The sequence below is a fragment of the Acomys minous genome (assembly GCF_964271855.1).
Source record: "Acomys minous genome assembly, chromosome: 18".
NCBI lineage: Eukaryota > Metazoa > Chordata > Mammalia > Rodentia > Muridae > Acomys > Acomys minous.
Window position 1 is genome coordinate 3,486,872 of NC_140501.1, and position 20,543 is coordinate 3,507,414.

Genomic DNA, 20,543 nt, shown 5'->3' on the forward strand with positions numbered 1-20,543 from the left:
CTGAAAACATACAAGTAACATACAGACGTGGCAGGTTATAATTAGGTATATGCACATGCATATATGCATGCGGTAACGATTACTTCTTTTTAAAGCCCAAATTTGAAGGAGAGCAGGGCAGAGTGTATGGGAGGGTTTAGAGGGAAGAAATGCAATTATATTAAAATCTCAAACAAACAAAAAAAACCCCTCAAGTTGTTAGAAGAGATCTCAAACTAATCTCCACGACGTGGAAAAGAATGCATGGGTAAGAAGCCTAACAGCAAACCCTTTTCCCTGGAACACAAGGCCAATTTAAGCCCATCTGCAGTAGTTTACTGGAAACGCTTTCAGTGAACGGTCTCTTTGCACCTATCTAAAGTAGATATTAACTTCTCAGCAGTCTAAGTTTGAAGACCTTGCCTGCCATCACTAGATTTTCAAAATAAGCACAGGAGGAAAATAAAGGCCACTCAGAGCCAGTCCCAGGCATCTCCTTTACAGCATCTCCGTGCGTCATAGCATCTGAGATACTGGCAGACTAGGTGACCGAGTTTTATACCTTGACTGACTGAAGATGAGAGAGAACAGTGGCAGAGCCTGGTTTCCCAAGGCAACCGTCCTTCCAATCCCTTTGGTACCCAGAGCTCTGGGCTTCATTCCTGGGGCTAGCTAACTTGGAAGTTCTTGTAAACTCCTTAAACATCTTACTCTGAGGAAAAACAGGGTACGTGAACCTAAGACCCACAGTCCCACTATACAACGTTGAAAAACTGTGCCCACAGGTTATGTACAGCTGAGATGCTGGGCTGAGTTTATACAAAAATGAGCTAATTTATATAAAAGATATTCACAAGCTGATTATAAAAACGGATCTGTGTCTTGAAAATTTTCACCAAAGCAACTTAAAAAAACAAACAAACAAAAACAACACAAAAAAAACAAAAAAAAATCAACAAAGCTGTCATTAAAAATAAAAAAGTCAGCTGGGTGGTAGATCGTTGTGAGTTCGAGGCCAGCCAGGTCTACAAAGTGAGTCCAGGACAGCTAAGGTTACAGAGAGAAACCCTGTGTCGAAAAATAAAAATAAACAAACAAAAACCAAACCAAACCAACCAAACAAAAACCCCAAGTCTCCTAGAGCTGGTCGTGGTGGCTCGTGCCTGTGATTACAGCACATGGGAAGCCAAAGAGAGGATGAGGCTCACACACCTAGAGTTCCAGGCCAACCTGGGCTACAGGGTGACACTCTTGTCTAAAAAACAAAAATACAAGCAGGCCGAGGAAGCACAGGCCTATAGTCTCAGCACTCAGGGAGGCAGAGGCAGGCAGGTCTCTGAGTTCGAGGCCAGCCTGGTCTACTGAGCAAATCCAGGACAGCACAGGGTACACAGAGAAACTCTGTCTCAAAAACAAAAAAGAAACTCAAAAATACAAATAACCAGCAAGTCACAAACTACTGCAAATAAAAAACCCCAAAGGCAAGTCTTATAGAACAGTAACAGTGTAATAAATCTCTTAATTTCTTGCACCCAGCACAATGTAAGATCCACTGTGAGATGCTATAAACCATTAACATGTTATTGAAAAAAACTTCTCCCCTGGGCAATCATTGAAAAACCCAGCACAGGGCTGGAGCGATGGCTGGAGGTCGTATGTTCAAGCATCTGTAATGTGATCTGACGCCCTCTTCTGGCACGCAGGTGTACGTGCAGGCAGACAGGGGATTGCAGTCCGCACCCAGGTGGGCCCACTTCTTACACAGTGAGCATAAAGTAAGCAAACATTCCTCACAGTCCAAGGATGAGGTGTAAGTCCACCATGGGAAACTTCAGTATGAACAGCACTGCACTCCTAGAATAGGGTCTTGGCATCCGCATGGTGGATGGCAGGAAACACTCTAGCACACCCACTTCAGAAGAGTAGGCAAGGGTGATGGCGTGGAGGAGGAGCTCGCCTCTAAGTCCAGCCTATCTTAGCCTAGGCCGACTAAGTTCCACAAATGCGGAGACTGCATCTTCCCGCCTCCGTACACCCGAGGGTTCCCAGCACTGGTCCAGTGTGTCCAGGGTGCTCTACATTTCAAGCCTGAGTCTGCTACACAACCACAACCTGCCAAGGCCTTCGCCCCACTTTCCCTGCGCACAAGGAGGAATGCTAAGTGCTCAGCTCACTCCATAAATATGCAGAGGAGGAACCAGGAGCTCTGCTTTATGAATATCTTGGTTCCCTGATGCAGCGTATTTCCAATGTTACCTTCAACACAAACATTACAACTGAGGAAATACGCCATGTCAGGTGAGAGTGCCCAGTAACGCCTCTGAATTGCTTGTCAACTCCTTACTTGCTTATCCACGTTAACTATTGTATTCTGAGACAAACGGACATTCAGAACCATTTCTTTATTTCTGTTTTGAAGTAGGGTCTCTCTGTAGCCCTGGTTGGTGAGCCTGGAAATTATTAGACCCTGAAGGCCTTGACCTCAAGAGCTCCTCCTGCCTCTGCTCCCGGTGCTGGGACTTCCTCAAATATGAGAAACATTTTCTGTAAAGCTGGAGAGTCCTTGGAGACTTGAGGGATGTCTACTAAATAGCCTGTACAAATGGAGAGACCTCTTTGAAGACAAAGTCTTTCAATCACTTTTAACAAAATATAACAACATGACCGTCATTGTACCTGACTTAACATAAGAGCAAAAGTAACCTTAGTCAAGAGTTTGGTATTTAGCAGGGTGGTGGTGGGGGCCAACTTTAAACCCAGCACTTGGGAGGCTGAGGCAGGTGGATCTCTAGAGGCCAGCCTGGGCTACAGAGTCCAGGACAGCCAAGGCTACACAGAAAAACCCTGTCTCAAAAAACCAAAAAAACTCAGCCTGGTCTACAAAGTGAGTCCAGGACAGCTAAGGCTATCACAGAGAAACCCTGTCTGGAAAAACCAACCAACCAACCAAACAAACAAACAAACAAAAAACCAAAAAAACTTTGCTATCTATGTGTCAATTAAGTATTTTTATTTTGACTGAATAAATTACAAATATATTCTCAGAGCCCATGCCAGTTTTTCAGCTCCAGTAACATCTCTATATTTATTTTTAATCAGACTTTGTATTGTTTTGTTCACCTTTTTTATAGATTTCCCATGCAAAAGGGGGGGCATTGAGAGCTTTTGTGTAGCCATTTTCCCCTCAAATATTTGTTTTCCTAGTAAGTTTCTCTCACCACTTAGTATTATACTATATGGTCCCAAGGAACCTCCTCAAGGTTACTCTTTTGCCAAACTGAGAAACTTCTGCACCCCAGCACAGGCTTTGACTTAAGTGTGCTCTCAGTGTCTGAATGTTTTCGCTGGGAAGAGTCCCAGAGTACTAACCGTGCTTATTTCCCATTGTTCTTTCTGAGAAAATGTGCTGAATGCTACTAACTATCCCTGAAGTGATGTAAGAGATAAAAGATTTACAACAGGCACCAAATTGGAATTCCAGCTGAACCAGACACTGGTATTTAGTTCAATAGAACAGAGATTCCCCACCAGGCTTGACAATAGACTTAAGCAGCTGGAGGGAAGGGGGAGAGTCAAACTAGCTTACTAATTACAATGCAGCTCCGCTCCGCAGCGCACGGAAATCTCTATTATAGGGTGGGATTAGGAACTTGCTTTGGTTTAAAAAAATTACCTCGACTTTGCAGAACGTATCAAAATGTTTGGGCGTCATCATATCCCACGTGCAAAACTGTTGCAAGCAATACATGCATACTACTTCTAAATACACAATAAACCTTGCAAAGTGCCCACAGGCAAGTGCACACGCACTTCTGTGTGCAGTGCTCTTTGAAGACACTGGAAGCATCAGTTACCCATTCACTGGGATATGCTGATATAAAGAATGCACCTTATCTATATAGTGGGCGATCTTCTAAGTGACAGTGTGAAAGGAGGTGAGTGGAAAACCCAAATGCCAGAATAACATGTACTGTAAACCCACTCAGAGAGCACTGATGCACACCTGAATGCGTCTGAGACACATTTATTAGGACGACTCATGAGATTCTTAAAACGCGGAGAATCGTTAAGAACGGTACACTGTGTATTACAGGAATAAGGCAGACATGGGAATTCGTGCCTGCAATCCCAGTACCCAGCCAGCTCAGGCTGAGGGGCTGCGACAGATCTGACGGCCTGTGTGAATCAGCACCCTTCCCCGCGAAGTTAATTTTAAAAATAAGTTTTAAATATATATATATATAAAGCGTCATTTCTTACAGAAGCTTCCGTCTTAGTTATGAAGTGTGACCAGAATATCCTTTCTACTCAAAGCATAATTAGCAACTGTGTGTGCGACAGTCTAACTTTAGGTCGCAAAATACAAGACACGTCCACTTCACTGGCAATATGTAAAATACACCTGTGCTGGGTAAAGGCATCCAATCTCTTCAGCGAGTCTCCTAAAAAAAACACAACACTCAGACACATGGTCGCAAGGAACTCAAAGTATCGTTAACTTTCCTAGAAGTTACCTCACGGAAACCCGGGTCTCAACACTAACAATGTACCCTCCCTCTTCTAGTCAATCAGTAGTCTCACTATTAGTTTGCACACCGGCTTACAGCTGCATCTGAAATGGAACTCTCTCGAACCAAGACCGAGGACGATCTGGGTTACAGGAAAAGATGTGGCACTGGCCCAGTTAGACAATCGCGGGCCCCGGTACATCCCATTTATTAAACCAAACCTCTGGAGCCCAACCAAGACTCGAAGGAGGACGAGCAGAGCGGGGTGGCTGGCTAGCAGGAGTCCCTGAAAGGCGACCTGGCATGAGCTCCAAGGGATCGGCGTGTGCACTTCGTTCTAGAAACCGGAGAGGGGCTCGCGGGGGGAGATGACGCCGCCGCCGCCAAGGCAGCGACAGGCACGGCTGGGTAGAGAAAGCGAGCCGCAGGGGTGGGGGAGGCGGGAGCCGTGCGGGGCCCGCGGGCGGGCGGGGCGGCACGTGTGCGCGGCTCGGCGGCGAGGCAGGCAACCGGCGCCGCCGCCACCGCCGCACGGGCCGGAAAGGCCGGGGCGGGAGGCCGGGAGGCGCGCACGTGGGCTGCGGGGCCGCCGTCCGCCAAGCCGGGCCCGACCTGCGCCGCTCGGCCGCCGGGGCCAACCGGGCCGGGGAGGGGGAAAGGAAGGATCGGCGCGCCGGGCGGCCGGGGCCGCCGATTCGCTCACCTCCGCCTGTTTCCGGACCACATTGTCGGGGCTGAGCAGGTTTCCCAGGAGCAGGTAGAACTGTTGCTGCTCCGCCGCGGCCGCCGCCATTGCGCTAGGCGTGAGAGAGAGAAGGAGGGAGCTGTGAGGCGCGCTGGCGGGCCGGCGGGAGGGTTGGGGGCGGGCCCAGCGCGGCGACCGGCACCAGCAGCGGCGGCGCGGGGATGAGGGGCCGGGCGGGAAGGGCGGGGCCGACGGGGGCCCGGAGGGGCACGGGGCGGGGCCTCGCGACCTCTCACCCCGCCGCGGCCGCCGGCGCCGGCGTCTCATTGGCTCGCGGCTGGCGGGGGGGCGGGCGTGCCCGAGGCCGCCTCCTCGAGGGCCACGCCGATTGGCTACGCCGCCCGCGGTGTCGTCACTCGAGCGCGCGCCGGGGGGCGGGGCTGCCGGGCGTGTGCGGCCGGCGAAGCGGGTGGCCGGCCGGCTGCGCGCCTGGGCTTGGGGTTGGGTGAGCGGCGGGTCGCGGGTCGGGGAGGAGCCGACCGGGGCCTGGCCGCCGCGAGGGGCACGAGGCCGGGCCTGGGAGGAGGGGCCAGCCCCTGAGCGCGGGAGATTTCGGCGCCGCCGGCTGGCTCGCGTCCCTGTCCTGCCTCCCTACGCCTGGCCGCGCCCTCGGGCTTTGGGGGAGCCCCTGCAGCGGACGCCTCCCGCCTCCAGCTGTCTGTCTCTAGCCCCGCGGTGCCCCCTCCTCCCCCCGCCGCCCCGGGCCGTGACTCAGGCCGCCCCTTCCCGCCGCTGTCCTGTGACTCATGTCCTGGGGCTGCCCCGGAAGAGGGATTGCTCATCCCGGGACTCTCCCGCCGCACCCCTTCGCCTGCGGTCCAAGCACAGGTTCCCACTCGGGACTGCGACCCGACCGGGTGTTTGGGGCTTCTTCTTTGCCTCTCTAAGATTGGGAGAAGTCAGGATCCACGCCCTAGCGTGGTTTTGTGGGGCTGATCTTAGTGATAGTTGGTGGCAGCCAGCACGGAGGGCCCCACCCCCACCCCTTTCTCTCTCTGAGCTCCCATGCTTAGACAGCAGCGCTGGTCTGTCTTTCTAAGCCTAGGAGAGCGGGGCTCAAATCAAAAATCATGACTACCATTCACACATACAAACGTTCATATCAAAGAAAAAAATTGACTCATATTAATGTGTGAAATGCTCAGCCATTAAAGACAACAATGCGTCCCAAAATGAAAGAGTATCTACAAAACAGTTCTACAGAATAGATGCGCTGGCCTGTAAAGAGAGAGCCCAATGAGGGTCGTAGCTAAAACTAGAGAGGGAACCTTTCTCCACAAATCAGATTCTGTTGTAAAATTCTTGGCTGGCTCTCAACTCCCAAGTTTAACCCGGTGCCTTTTCCTAGACTCTGTTGGCAGCCTGCTGTGTATCCCAAGCATTACCTAGGCTGAAGGTGACAGCGGGTGAATTCACCTTGTGTCAGAAGAATAACAGTACCCCCTAAATAACAGGTTTCCGTAGCGTGTGGCGTGCAGATAGGATCTACAGCTCAGCAAATCATGGCATTTAACTTGAAGTCTTTCATTTTGTTGGCGGTTCTGCTTTATTGAACACTTTGTTTCTCTGTGTAGCCTTGGCTGTCCTGGACTCACTTTGTAGACCAGGCTGGCCTTGAACTCACAGCGATTGATCCATCCCCCTGCCTCTGCCTCCCCAGTGCTAGGATTAAAGGCGTGTGCCACCACACCCAGTTTATCCAGTGAGTCTTAAACAATAGACACCTGGACATAAGTGTGTGTGTCGAGAGGCCTATGTTATTTACTTTGACTTGGTTGGATTTACTGGGAGGCAGGGCTCACTGTTCCTCTGTTCACATGGGATTTTAAAGGCAATAGGACATTAGTTACATTTCATACATACAAATAGTATATTGGGTGAAAGTTTTAATGAAATTTACTAACTATATCATATATACATATATCGTTTCAGCTGTTTACTTAAGTATGGCTACTTAGAAACTTGAAAATAACATGTAGTTTGCATTTTTGGCTCATATTTTACTTCTATTAGTGCTTTGATAAAGAATAAAGTAGGTGGCTAAACACAGTTGCCCTATACACGCGGTCATTTACATTAAGTGACTTAAAGGAAATAAATCGGTTACTGTACGTACAGTGTTTTCCGTTGCTCCCAGTGTTTGGACTTGGTTCTCAGGGGTTTGGAGGCATGGCACAGCACTTGCTGAGCTCTGGTCCTTGCTTGGGAAATTCCTTTCCCTGCTGGGTTGACAGAATTGAAGACTGTTAGCAGACAACCAGCTCAGGTCAAATCTGATCTTGCAGAATGAAAACTCATGGCTGATTCTGGTGGCCGGTGGCCCATACTTTTAGACTCGGGACCCAAGGTGACCTGACTTTGATCCCTGGGACACCACACACACACACACACACACACACACACACACACACACACACAGACACAGCTTTTTTAAAATGTTAATTAAATCAAGCCAGGTGTGGTGGCGCACACCTTTAATCCCAGCACTCAGGAGGCAGAGGCAGGCGGATCCCTGAGAGTTCCAGGCCAGCCTGGTCTACAAAGTGAGTCCAGGACAGCCAAGGCTACACAGAGAAACCCTGTCTCGTAAAACCGGGGGAAAAAAAAGTTGAATCAAGTATTGGTCAAATATAATTTTCTGGATGATGGCTGTTATTTAAATGTGGCAATTGGATTTAAATATTGTCCTTTTTACTGCATTTTAAACATGAAATAAAAACAGACTTAGCAGAAGGATCGTATTTTTAAAGAGTATTGTTTTTACTTAGAACACAAATATGTTGAATGTAGAAGAATGGAAAAAAATGCATCATATAAACAGTTTCTGTGGAGAGCCACCGAGCCCTTTGTGGACCCCCGCCTCCACATGGTGCCTGGCACCGCCTCGATTTAAACAAACAACCCCTTATTTGAAAAAGGCCTGCTGCTCGCGAGCCTATCAGCGCGTGAGACGTGGCTTAGTGTGATTGGCTGTTTGGGTGGTATAAATGAGCGTGAGGGGAGTGGCTTGGGGGATTCTCTGAGAAAGAAGAAAGAAGAAGGAAGGCCTGAATAAAGCTGCTTAGGAGAAGAACCGGTGGTCACGTCTTTCTTGCCGGTGGAGCGAGGTGCGACAAGTTTCTAAAAGAGCTGACAGGACTGCACTCCTCTCTCCCAAAGGAGGCTCCAGGACAAGTGTCTTCAGACCTGGGCCAGTGGGCAGCTGAGGCCAACAGACCTTGAGGCCAGCCTGGTCTACAAAGCAAGTCCAGGACACCCAAGGCTAATACAGAGAGACCCTGTCTCGAAAAACCAAAACAAACAAACAAACAAAAAAAACCCCAAAATGTTATATTATAAAAAGGGTCAAGCAATCAGAGAGATACAGGTAAAAGATTTTTTAGTATCTTAATTTTTATGTATGAAAAATAAATACAATCCATACATATCTATGTGGAGTGGATAAGAGTTTGTATGTGTGCCATGTGCTGTGTGAAGTCAGGAGACAGGGGCTTGGCTCTCTGCTTCTACCATGTGGGTCTCGGGCATCAAACTCAGAGTATCTGACTTGGTGGCTAGCACCTTTCCTGGCTGATCTCTTTTGCCAGCCCAGACACAGAAGTGTCCTATCAACACAAACCTATCAACAACGCCCCAAATAAAGCAAAGCCTGAGCCATGGAGGCTGATGGATAACTGGCTTATAGACAGACAAAAGCATGGAAATAAGATGTGCTGTAACCCCAGCGCCCCACTTGGTTTGCACAGGACACCACCCACTAATGGCCTCCAGTACACATTTTCCCCAGTGCACATACAGCACGATGCAGGACGGATCCTATTTTAAAAGGTCGAAGTCATAAAACACTAGCCTCTGACCATATAGATGGAGATAAGATATCAAGAGTATAAGAAGTCTGAGAACTTGGCACGCACTCACGCGCGCGCGTGTGTGCGCTCGTGTGTGTGTGTGTGTGTGTGTGTGTGTGTGTGTGTGTGTGTGTGTAGATTAAACAGGACAGCCTTCAATGGCAGCTATACTAACAGAACCCAAAGGAGAAAGAAAGATAAAGCTGTCAGGCAGCAATGCTCGCACAGTGCCATGACAGCACGCTCGCAGGGAGGGCAGGGCTGTAAGCCCCTGCATGAGAAAAGACACTGGGCAGCATGGTTTCTCCCCGTCCCCCGAGCTTGGGAGGCCAGCCTCTTGATTCTCCTGCTGCTATCTTCCCATCCTGGAATTACAGGTCTGTGCCATCATGCCGAGCTCCTGGGTTTTCTGTTTGTTTTGTTTTGTTTTGTTTTTCAAGACAGTTTGTCTGGGTAGCCTTGGCTGTCCGGGACTCTCTTTGATAGACCAGGCTGGCCTTGAACTCACAGGGATCCACCTGCCTCTGCCTACCAAGTGCTGGAATTGAAGGCGTGCGCCACCACTGCCCAGCTTCTGTACTGTAAATATTTTGTACTCTGCATGGGGACACACGCCTGGAGGTAGGGTGGGTAGATCACTGAGTTCAAGGCGAGTCTGGTAGCCTTGTAATAGTAATGCTCAAAGCCAACCTGCAGTTACCAAGTGGCCCAGACTGGCCTTGAACTCACCTTGCAGCTTGAGGGTGCTCTTAAACTTCTGAATTTTTTTGTCTCTGCCTCCTAAATTCTGGGATTCCAGGCATTCAAATGTAAAGCATTCAACCAACAGAGGGACCACCCCAGTCTCTCCCTGCTCCTTAACACCATACAGAAAGTGAAAAGACAACCACAGCGCGGGAGCAAATGTATGCAAGCCATGTGTGTATCTCTTGGGGAGTCGTGTTCAGAGCACACATCTAAAGAACTCAGCTAAACACCCAATGAAGATGTGAGCAAAGCATTTGAGCGGACATTTCTGCAAGGGGAACGTACAAGTGGCTCATAAGCACAGAGCATGCGCTACAGCTTTCACCATTGCAGAAGTGCAAAGCAAACCCTGAAGTCTGGAGTCATTGCTTTAATTAAAAAGGCGATAATAAATGTTAATGAGAATGCGGAGAACTCAGGCCCTCATCCTGGGACCCCCAGACTCGGGTTCCTCTTCCTCCCGCTTTGCTGCTGAGGCACACGGGGCGATTGAGCTGTTTAAGGTGGTGGTAGAGGGGAAATGCGAAGACGGTCAAGTGGGGAGCCGGGAAGCCCGGTGTGGAGTAACTACACAGCAAGGCAGAACTTGCAATGAAAAGAAGAGTACAGATCTGTGCGACATAACGAGGACAGACCTTTAAGATCATTATACAGAGTGATGTCAGACACAAATACTCAAATATTCCACGAAATGTCCAGAATGAGAAAAATCCACTTAAGTAAAGGAGTGGTTGTCCCTTGCCTGGGGGCGGGACTAGAGGGGAGGAGGGAGGAAGTAGAAGGTGACTGGTAGCTATGTAGCTTTTCTTAGGTGGGAAGCATAGTTTCGGTTGTCTACAACACAACTCATGGTCACCAGTTAAAGCAGAGCCTCAACCAAGGAGCTACTTGGGTCTGGCTGACCTGTGGGCAAATGTGTAGGTTGCTTTCTTGACTGTTGATTGGTGTGGGAGAGCACAGCCCTCGGTGGGAGGGTTGCATACGAACTTTAGCTGAGGGTTAAGAGCACTGACTGCTCTTCCAGAGGTCCTGAGTTCAAGTCCCAGCAACCACATGGTGGCTCACAACCATTTATAATGTGATCTGATGCCCTCAGATGTACACACAGGCAAAGCACTGTATACATAATAAATAAATAAATTAAAAAAAAATCTAGCTGAGCAAGCCAGTACGCAGCCGCTTCCCACGGGTTTCTGCTTCAAGGTCCTGCCTTGCCCTCACCCTCTAAAAGGACTCCAGTTTGTGAAGAACGGTGGACTCTCTCCTCTGAAGCTGCTCTTGGGCCAAGCAGCAGAAAGCAAACTGTGGGGGGTAATGAGGAGGATCATCCATGTAGCAGTGGCGATGATGCAGTGCTAAACACGCCAACAGTTGCAGACTTTAAAAGCCTGACCATGAAATGCTTGCCTGAAAGCCTAATAACCCGAGTTCCGTCCCCCTGTGACCGATGTGGTTGAAGGAGAGAGCGGACCTCTGAAAACTGTCCTCTGTCACCCACAGAAACGGAGGCTCCTGAGCAGGGACACACACAGGCAAACCCACACATAAGCAGTAAGTAACTAAATGCAGCCAGATGGAGTGGTGCACTTGGGGGGCAGAAGCATACAGGTCTCTGAGTTAGAAGCAGCCTGGGCTAACAGAGTGAGTTTCCTTACAGCCAGGGCTGTTACACAGAGAAACCCTGTCTTAAAAAACCAAACAAGAGCTGGGTAGTGGTGGCGCATGCCTTTAATCCCAGCACTCCGGAGGCAGGTGGATCGCTGTGAGTTCAAGGTCAGCCTGGTCTACAAAGCAAGTCCAGGAAAATCAAGGCAATGCAGAGAAACCCTGTCTTGAAAAACCAGAAAAAAAAAAAAAACAAAACCAAAAACCAAAAAAAAGAAAGAAAGAAAACAACAAAAACTAAACAAAAAACCAAACCAACTAACCAATCAACAATCCTAAATGTCATTAAAAAAAATGTTGAACCAGGACTGGTGATACACACAATTAGTCCCAGCACTCAGGAGGTAGAGACAAGCTGGTCTCTTCGGAGTTTGTGACCAGTCAGGTCTACATAGCAAGCTGCAGGCTAATCAAGGCCCACAGTGAAACCTTATCTCAAAAAAGCAAAAAACAAAGCAAACACCTCCCCATGAAAAACCAAACCAAAACTGAAAGAGTTCATCTTTATGATACATGGATTACATTCCAGTAGTTATTTAAAAGATTTCACAAACCTGAAGGCAATTGATCTTGACCTCATTGCTGACTCTTTGCCTATCTTTTAGTAGTATTTAACAGCATCCATAACCCTTACATCTCTCAGCACTCTCATGCCAGCATTTGAGGGGGGAACAGGACAGGGCAACTCCAGCAAGATTCAGCTGACGAGTCTCTCTCCCCCCCTGCCCCCCCCAGCCCCATCCCTTCTTTGCTATTCACACCTTACAGCTGGATATCTGCCTATCTTTGCCTCCAGCCTTGAGAAGGCACAGCCAGGGAGCAGTAACTGTGTGACATCATATCCCAAGCTCAGCTACTGGCAGGGTAGACTCTAAGCAGCCTGAAAGGGCTTTCTGTGCCTTTTCCTCACTTCTGTCCACCCTGCGCACTACATTACTGTTTGACGAACGTCTTGGTCATCTGTCTATTTAGTGGGTCTGGCGTGGACTCCTTCACTCTGGTGTGGCTAAGCTGGAAGGTTCTATGGTAAGCTTGAAGGCAGAGGTCCATCACTTTCTCCTTCTTGCTGAGGAGGTCTTACTATATAGATCAGGTTGACCACAAAATCACAATTCTCCTGCCTCCGCCTCCTTAACAGTAGGACCACAGGCATGTGCTACCACAGGCTCTTGCTTAGAGTCTTCTGAAGGGGATGAGATACGGAACAAGCTGAGAAGATGATTTCCTATGATGACAAGTGAGAGGAAGAATAGGGGCATCAAGAGTGACGGAGGTGCTACTCTAAGGTCATAGTCTTTTGAGGGATTTTATGCTGAAAAACAAGAAAAAAAATGAGAAGAAATGGAGGAGTGGAGAAAGCAGCACAGAAGCTCTGTCGTGAGAAAGGATCTTATATAGGCAGAGGAAAAGCAGCCTCGCTGGGGCAGGCGCAGAGCGTGGGGAGGGCCAGGAGGGACGCTCAGGCACTGCCTCGGCTTAGCTGTGTGACTCTAAGGGAAGGGAAAACACTGGACGGTTAGTGGATAATGTTTTAAAAGGGAAGTTTGAAGGGCTGGGGTGTGTTGCTTTTGGTAGAGCGCCTGCCTGGCATGTTCTCGGCTCTGCGTTGTCCCCAGCACATGTGAGTCACATATGGTGGCTGACACTTGTAATCTCAGGACTTGGAGGTAGGTAGTGAGAGGCTCAGAGTTTCTAGAACATCTTCAGCCACACACTGGCTTAGGCCAGGCTGGGATACCTGGGATCCTCCCTTAAGAGGATCGCCCTAGGACAGCTCTAGAGACACACTGTAGAAATAGAAGGACAGAAGGCGACGGGGCTTCAGGGCCATCGCCATACTGCACTGAAAGTAATGCTCAGCCCTAGGGTGGCAGCAACAGTGGTGTCCAACGTGGCCAACTTTAGCTAGTTTTTTGGTTTTTGTTTTGGTTTCTCTGTGTAGCCTTGGCTGTCCTAGATTTCCTTTGTAGACCAGGCTGGCCTGGAACTCACAGTGACCTGCCTGCCTCTGCAGTGCTGGGATTAAAGGTGTGTGCCACTGTTTTGTTTTTTTTAAATCTCAGCTGAGCGTGGTGGCACATACCTTTGATCTCTACACTCAGGAGGCAGACAGAGGCAGGTGGAGCTCTGTGAGTTTCCGATTGGCCTTGTGTGGTCTACATAGGAAGTTCAGGAGTACAGATAAAGAAAAAACTCAATTTTCATTTTAGATGTGTTAAATATTGTCATCGTAAATAGCCAGGCGTGGTGGCGCATGCCTGTAATTCCATTACTTGGGAGGCAGAGGCAAGTGGATCACTGTGAGTTCGAGGTCACCCTGGTCTACAAAGTGAGTCAAGAACAGCCAAAGCTAACATAGAGAGATTCTATCTCGAAAAACCAAAACAAACAACAACAACACAACAAAAACAAACAAAAACCAAAAGCCAAAACCAAATTATCATGTATGCACATGAGCATGAAGTATGTGTTGGGTGCATGTGCCATGGCAATAATGAGGTCAGAGGTCAATGGAATGGATTCTCTCCTTCCTTGCTTAACATGGAGTCCAGGGCTGTCAGGCTTGAGCAGCAAGCACCTTTCCCTGCTGAGCCATCTCAGCGGCCCCAGTTTCCTTTAACCATGAACTCTCCTGAGCCCTGACCCACTTCCCCTCTGCCCTAGCCACATGGACCTAACGCCTCGCCTAAAGAATGAGATCAAAGCAGACTGAAAACACTCAGCTCACTGAGCGACCTCTAGCTAAGCATTTGCATACTTGGTCCGGGTCCTGCTTACATTTTTGTTTGATTACTCAGAGATAATGGTCCCCTGCCCCTTTGAACAATGTGTTGCACGGTGCAGGGAAAGTAAGGATGTGTCCTCAGGCCTGTGTGCCATGTAAAGTTAGGTAGAAACAGAACTGTGCGTTAGTAGTGCTGACCTGTTGGAGAAAATAGGAAGAAAGGGAAAATGTACCTTAAAAATTGGGTGGGTTAAAAAAAAAAAAAACAACAAACAACAAAAGCCGGGCGTGGTGGCGCACGCCTTTAATCCCAGCACTCGGGAGGCAGAGGCAGGTGGATCGCTGTGAGTTCGAGGCCAGCCTGGCCTACAAAGCGGGTCCAGGCCAGCCAAGGCTACACAGAGAAACCCTGTATCGAAAAACCAAAAAAAACCAACCAAACAAACAAACAAAAAAACAATTGGGTGGGTAAGCCGGGCGTGGTAGCGCATGCCTTTAATCCCAGCACTCGGGAGGCAGAGGCAGGCGGATCGCTGTGAGTTCGAGGCCAGCCTGGTCTACAAAGTGAGTCCAGGATGGCTAAGGCTACATAGAGAAACCCTGTCTCAAAAAAACAAAAAAACAAAAAACAACAACAACAAAATTGGGTGGGTGCTCAAAGAGAACTTTTTACAAATTAGTGTGTGTGTCTCTGTGTCCGCGCGCGTGTGTGCGTGTGTGTGTCTGTATGCGTGCGTGTGTGTGCATGTGTGTGTGTGTCTGTGTGCACTCACACACCTGCACATGCCACAGCACAGGTAAGGAGGGCAGAGGACAGCTTTGTGGAGTGGGTTCCGTCCTTCCACCCTTACGTGAATTCCAGAGGTGAAGCAAGCATGGCAAGCACATACTGAGCCATCCCCGCCCTTGATGGCTTTTGAAGACTCTTGCAGCAGAGAATTACGTTCTTTTCTGTGATGGGAGAGTGCAAGAATTGGGCCTCAGGGTCAGAACCCCCCAGCTCCTGCCCCACCATCACCACTAACCAGCAGTGATCCTGGCTCCCGTGGTGGCCAGCCCTTATCTGTGTTTTGGCAGGGTAGGACTGTTCCCTGGGGTGCCTTCCTGCCTCCTGCATTTGAGGATTGCCAAGTCAGCCATCCATTGTGTGGTAACAGAGTGTCCCCAGAGCAGCCAGCAGCTTAGGGTTGCTTGCCTTGGAGCTTAGATATTTGTGTCACTAACATCTTCCCTCGTTTTTAGAAGCAGTTTTTCTCTATCCTCTGCTGTCATTCGTGCTAACTGCTTTTAAAAAAAAATGGCAGCTGTTTTTACCTGTCAGCTACTTGTTATCTGATTTTCTGTGTGCTCTGACAGCAGGAAAGTCTCAGGAGTGGGTGGGGTGTGCACTGGACACAGTGAGGGGCAGGGCACGTTTCCCGAAGAACAGCACACTTAACAATTATCTGGCCACATACATGCTTTGTTCGTTATTTATCTATTTACATATTATTATTTTTGAGGCGTGGTTTCATGCATGTGGCCTCGAGCTCACATAGATCCGCCTGCCTCTGCCACCTGAGCCACCACACCCAGCTCCAGTTTAGGGTTTATAACCTGTCCCACTGCTCTCACCACTCTGGTACTGACACAGAGTTCCAATCTGAAGCTGTCTCTTTGACCAAGGCCACCCACCGTCCATACTCCTGAGGTGGCAGGTCTCCTCAGGGAGCTCCACAGATACAGACATTGGCCCATCTCTGACCATTTTCTTTACCAGGTGTTGATGCTCGGTTCTCTTGGCTGGGTAGGCCACTCATTAAGCAAGCCCTGTTTTGGTTACCGAATGGTTGAGCAGGTTCCCCCATAATGGAGGTGACTAGTCGTCTCTGAAAGCCGAGATGGAATATGCTAGCCACCACCGAAAGGGCAGGACTGTAACGCGAGGAATAAGGTCCAAAGTGGGGACTCCAGAGACTTTTAAGCGGAGTGTGGTGAGGTGCCTGAGAAACCAAAGCCACCAAGGCCACTGATTTCAAGGACTTCTTTTCTATTCAAATGGGGGAAGACCAGTGGGTCGGATTTAAATGACTTGAACAGGAGGTGAAGAAATCAAGAAATGACTATCAGAATTATAAAGAAAAAGGTCTTTTGGGATCTGGTAATAACTTACGTGGGTGCTGCAAAGATCCTGGTCAGGTAAAGTGGCTGTGCTCACACATGGGCCCTGGTAAGGTTTCTCCCCGGAACCACCTAGGTGAGATAGAAACCCATGTCTGACTGTTCTGGTAGCAGGCCCTGGGTCGTGAGGCCAGTACTGCTTTAAGCAGCTCTGATCAGTCCAGTTCAGTACAGCAGGCTTGAGGCGCCATGATTGTTCCTCTTTCACCCTTGTTTTCTGTCTGTCAGACTTCCAGAAGTGGCACCGGCCCCATTAGACAACCAGAGTTTCAGAATCACTTCCTCTCTGACCTGCCCTCCCCCAGGACCTTACACTCCCCTGCCCCCCTCCACACCCACACAGGGAACAGAGGCGCCCCCCTGGATTTCAGCCAGAAATGCCTTCCCATTCCTAAGCTCCTGGGTTTTCTCTGTCCTGAGGGAGCGTGAGGGTCACTTACAGTACTCAAGGCTGTTCTCAGCACTGTGCTTGCCTCGTCCGGGTCGCAGGATGGCACTAGCCCCACAGTTCTGACCTCAGAGCTCAGGGGTCACCATGGAGACACCAGATTGCAATTGTGATCTGCTTGTCAACAGTGGCCGCTGGTGGCTGGTTGAGTTTGCCCACCCCCCTCAACTGCAGGGACCTGAATTGTAATATGGGCTATTACAGGGCAAGTGTCCCTGAGCCCATAGAAGGGGGAGGAAGCTACCGGCCCGGAGTACAGAGCCGATGGGGTGAAGGGGTACTGGGATGGGGCACCAATGCACCGCCACCAACTTTATCTTTGAACCTCCCCCCCCCCCAGTGGTCTCCTTCCTGTGGATTTTAACACACTCATTACCCAGTACCAAACAAAACTAGTCACACAAATAAACACACAAATTTATGTGGAAGCAACAGGAAATTCCATATTAAACCAGGTCCTGACTTTTGGGTTTGTATTAAGTTCTTGCATGATATATACATGTCATTTGAGTCTTACGTTTTCCTCAGTACCTGTTTGGCGGCCATTGCTGCCTTATTACTCTCTGTATTAACTCAGAATTAAACATCTTGCCGGGTTTTAAATGTTTCAGGAGACCTGTCAGAATTGTTTCTGTGGGCTCCGTTTTTTCCTGGGGAAAGCTCTTCAGTACCCATCCCTGCCCCCTCGTCTTCCTTCCCATCCTGTGGAGCTCATCCTCATGTTTTGTTTGGAGGCAGGTGTCCTCAGGGCATTTTTCTCAGGGAGTAGTTTAAAACTGGGTTTTCTGTTTTTAGAGAGGTGGTCTCATGTGATGGAGGCTGGCCTTGAACTCTGTGGTGGAGATGGTTAACGCAGGCTGGCCTTGAACTCTGTGTAATGAAGATGATTTTGGACCAAGAAGCTTCCAGCATCTACCTCAAAAGTGCCACCTCAGCAGACCTCCTCCTCAGCAGGCACAGGAGTGGGAGGGGTGGGCCCAGGCCATGTTGTGGATAAAGGAAGCCTACACTATTGGCCTAGAGAAGACTGTGGTGGCTGTTTTGTACTGTGGCCTGTTGTGCCACTTTAATCACAAGCCATGAGTATATCATGCATATGTGTATGTTTGTGTGTATGCAGGTGTGTGCACATGTGGCCGGAAGTCAATATTAGATGCCTTCCTCTGTCACTCTCCATCTGACCTTTTGAGACAAAGCCAGTGTGGTGCTTTGATTAAGATGTGCCCCCTGAGCCGGGCGTGGAGGCACACGCCTTTAATCCCAGCAGAGGCAGGCGGATCTCAGTGAGTTTGAGGCCAGCCTGGTCCACAAAGCGAGTCTAGGACAGCCAAGGCTACACAGAGAAACCTTGTCTCAAAAAACAAAAACAAAAAACAAAACAAACAAAAAAAATTAAAAAAAAAGAAAGAAAAAAAAGTAGATAAGAGGGACTTTGAGAGAAGGGTATTTAAGACAGTGTGAAGAAGAAGAAGGGTTCTTTAACTCTTTGGCTTTCAACTCTTAGTTTTTTCCCCCTGGGCTGTCTGGTGAGCTAGCAGGCTCTTCAGTTTCTGGCTTTGACTTTTCCTTCTGGGATGTGAGCTGAGTAGGAAGGTCAGCTGGGTACTTTCTCTGCCTCTCTGAGCTAGCAAGTTTTTCACCACAGCATCTGGCTCCTGAGTCTTCAATGTTAAAATTGAATGATTTGGGGTTTTCTATTTTTATAACAACACCAGGCAGGCCTGGAACTCACAGAGATCCAGCTGCCTTGTCCCCCTAGTGCTGGCATTACAGGCGTGCAGCACGAGGTCCGGTCCCTTCTGTCTACATAACCCTTGTCATCTGGTTCTTGCTCTGCCTCTTGACCTAGGGTTAACTTTATTAAATCTTATGTACAGAAAGCTCTTGAGTTAAAGGCGTGTGTTTTGGCTGAACCACACCAAACAAGGAACAGGTTTCTACAGTTCGCAATCTTGGGGTTCACAATGGGATCAAATATCCTGCAACAGCCTGGTCTACAAAGTGAGTCCAGGACAGTCAAGGCTACACCCAGAAACCCTGTCTCAGGGAAAAAGAAAAACAAAAACCAAACCAAAACAGGAAGAAAGACTCCCATAGACTCATATACTTGAATGCTTGGTCCCCAGATGGTGGAACGGTTTGAGAAGGATTAGGAGGCGTGGCCTTGTTGGGAGAGGTGTGTCACTGGGGATGGGCTTTGACGTTTCAGAAGCTCATGCCAGGCCCTGTCTCATTCTCTTTGCTTGAAGAGATGTGAGCTCTCGCCTGCCTGCCTCCCCTGAGGTCCCCACCATGATGTTCATGGACTGAGCCTCTGAAACTGTAAGCAAGCTGCTAATTAATTAATTAATTTTATTTTATGTGCATTTTATGTCTGTGGGTATCAGATTTTAGAGTTACAGACAGTTGTGAGCTGCCATGTGGGTGCTGTAAATTTAACCCAGGTCCTTCCAGAATAACAGTGATCTCAACCACTGAGCCATCCATCTCTCCAGCCCGGAAGCCGCTACTTAAATGGTTTTCCTCTATAAGTTTTGTTGGTCATGGTGTCTCAATAAAACAGTGGCTAAGACACAAGCCTTCAACTACCTATGAAACAACCCTGTTGTTTCTCAGACTCCCAGAGGTCAGCATGGTGTCTACCACTCACAAGGCCTCACACCTGCTTCCCTCAGATACCCCCCCACCCCCAGACCTCGGCATGGCGTCTACCCACTCACAGGGCCTCACACCTGCTTCCCTCAGACCCCCCCAGACCTCAGCATGGCGTCTGCCCACTCACACCTGCTTCCCTCAGACCCCCCCCCCCCCCGCCCCAGACCTCAGCATGGCGTCTGCCCACTCACAGGGCCTCACACCTGCTTCCCTCAGACCCCCCCGCCCCCCAGACCTCAGCATGGCGTCTACCACTCACACCTGCTTCCCTCAGACACCCCCCTCCCCCACCTAGACCTCAGCATGGCGTCTACCACTCACACGGCCTCACACCTGCTTCCCTCAGACCCCCGCCCCCCAGACCTCAGCATGGCGTCTGCCACTCACAGGGCCTCACACTTTCATCCCTCCTACCATGCCTGGTTTTATTTTAGGGAATGTTGAGCCTGTGGATTTTAAAAAGTAACTCAAAAATTGTTCTGAAATGTTCACATTTAAATGAAGTACCATAGAGCTTCTGACAGAGCTGAGGGGAGAAGCCAGGAGCCATGTTCTTTCTCCAGGCCTGGCTGCACCCTCATGAGCATGCTGCTGTGAGAGCCAGGCAGCCTCTTTGGGCACATGGCTTCCTAGATGAAGCCATTCAGCTAGTGGTGAAGGTGGCCACCACCATACTTGTTTATTAAGTTTTAAGTCATATGTATCTGCTCTTTGAGACTCTCGTGCATATACACAATGCTCGTATTTGCCTTTGAGACATCGCCTTACGCAAGCTGACCTGAAACTCAGTATTTAATCATACTTAAGGCAATCCTCTTGCTTCAGTCTCTCAAGTGCTGGGATTGGAGGCCTGAGCTGCCACGCTCGGCTGGGACTTGTTTATTTATTTTCCAGCAGCAGCTGTAAATGACACCAGAAATTAAGCTTCCGTAAGTCCGTTGGCTTCTCCTTGCGGCTTGTGACGGGGAGGTGACGAGCTACTGTGCAGATCTCGGCCTCAGAGGGCTGCCCAAAGCAACTGCCATAGGGTTTCACAGGCCTTTGGCCCAAACAGGCATGTGCA

General features: G+C 49.2%; 1 protein-coding gene across 3 annotated transcripts in view; it reads right to left on the minus strand.

Moving 5' to 3' along the window:
- IPO5 (importin 5) overlaps positions 1-16,891 on the minus strand; it is a 49,445-nt gene extending 32,554 nt beyond the window's left edge. Inside the window, exons 1-4 of one of the 3 annotated variants that reach the window (XM_084766959.1) lie at positions 16,818-16,891; positions 16,370-16,449; positions 7,349-7,454; positions 5,191-5,284 (exon numbers count right to left, since the gene is read on the minus strand). In XM_084766959.1, coding sequence (XP_084623085.1) covers positions 5,191-5,280 — 90 coding nt within the window. In that variant the 5' untranslated portion in view covers positions 5,281-5,284; positions 7,349-7,454; positions 16,370-16,449; positions 16,818-16,891. Of the gene's footprint in view, positions 1-5,190; positions 5,406-7,348; positions 7,455-16,369; positions 16,450-16,817 lie in introns of those variants that run through there. The other 2 variants (XM_084766960.1, XM_084766961.1) reach the window with 2 other exon arrangements.
- Between the last annotated feature and the right edge of the window lie 3,652 nt (positions 16,892-20,543).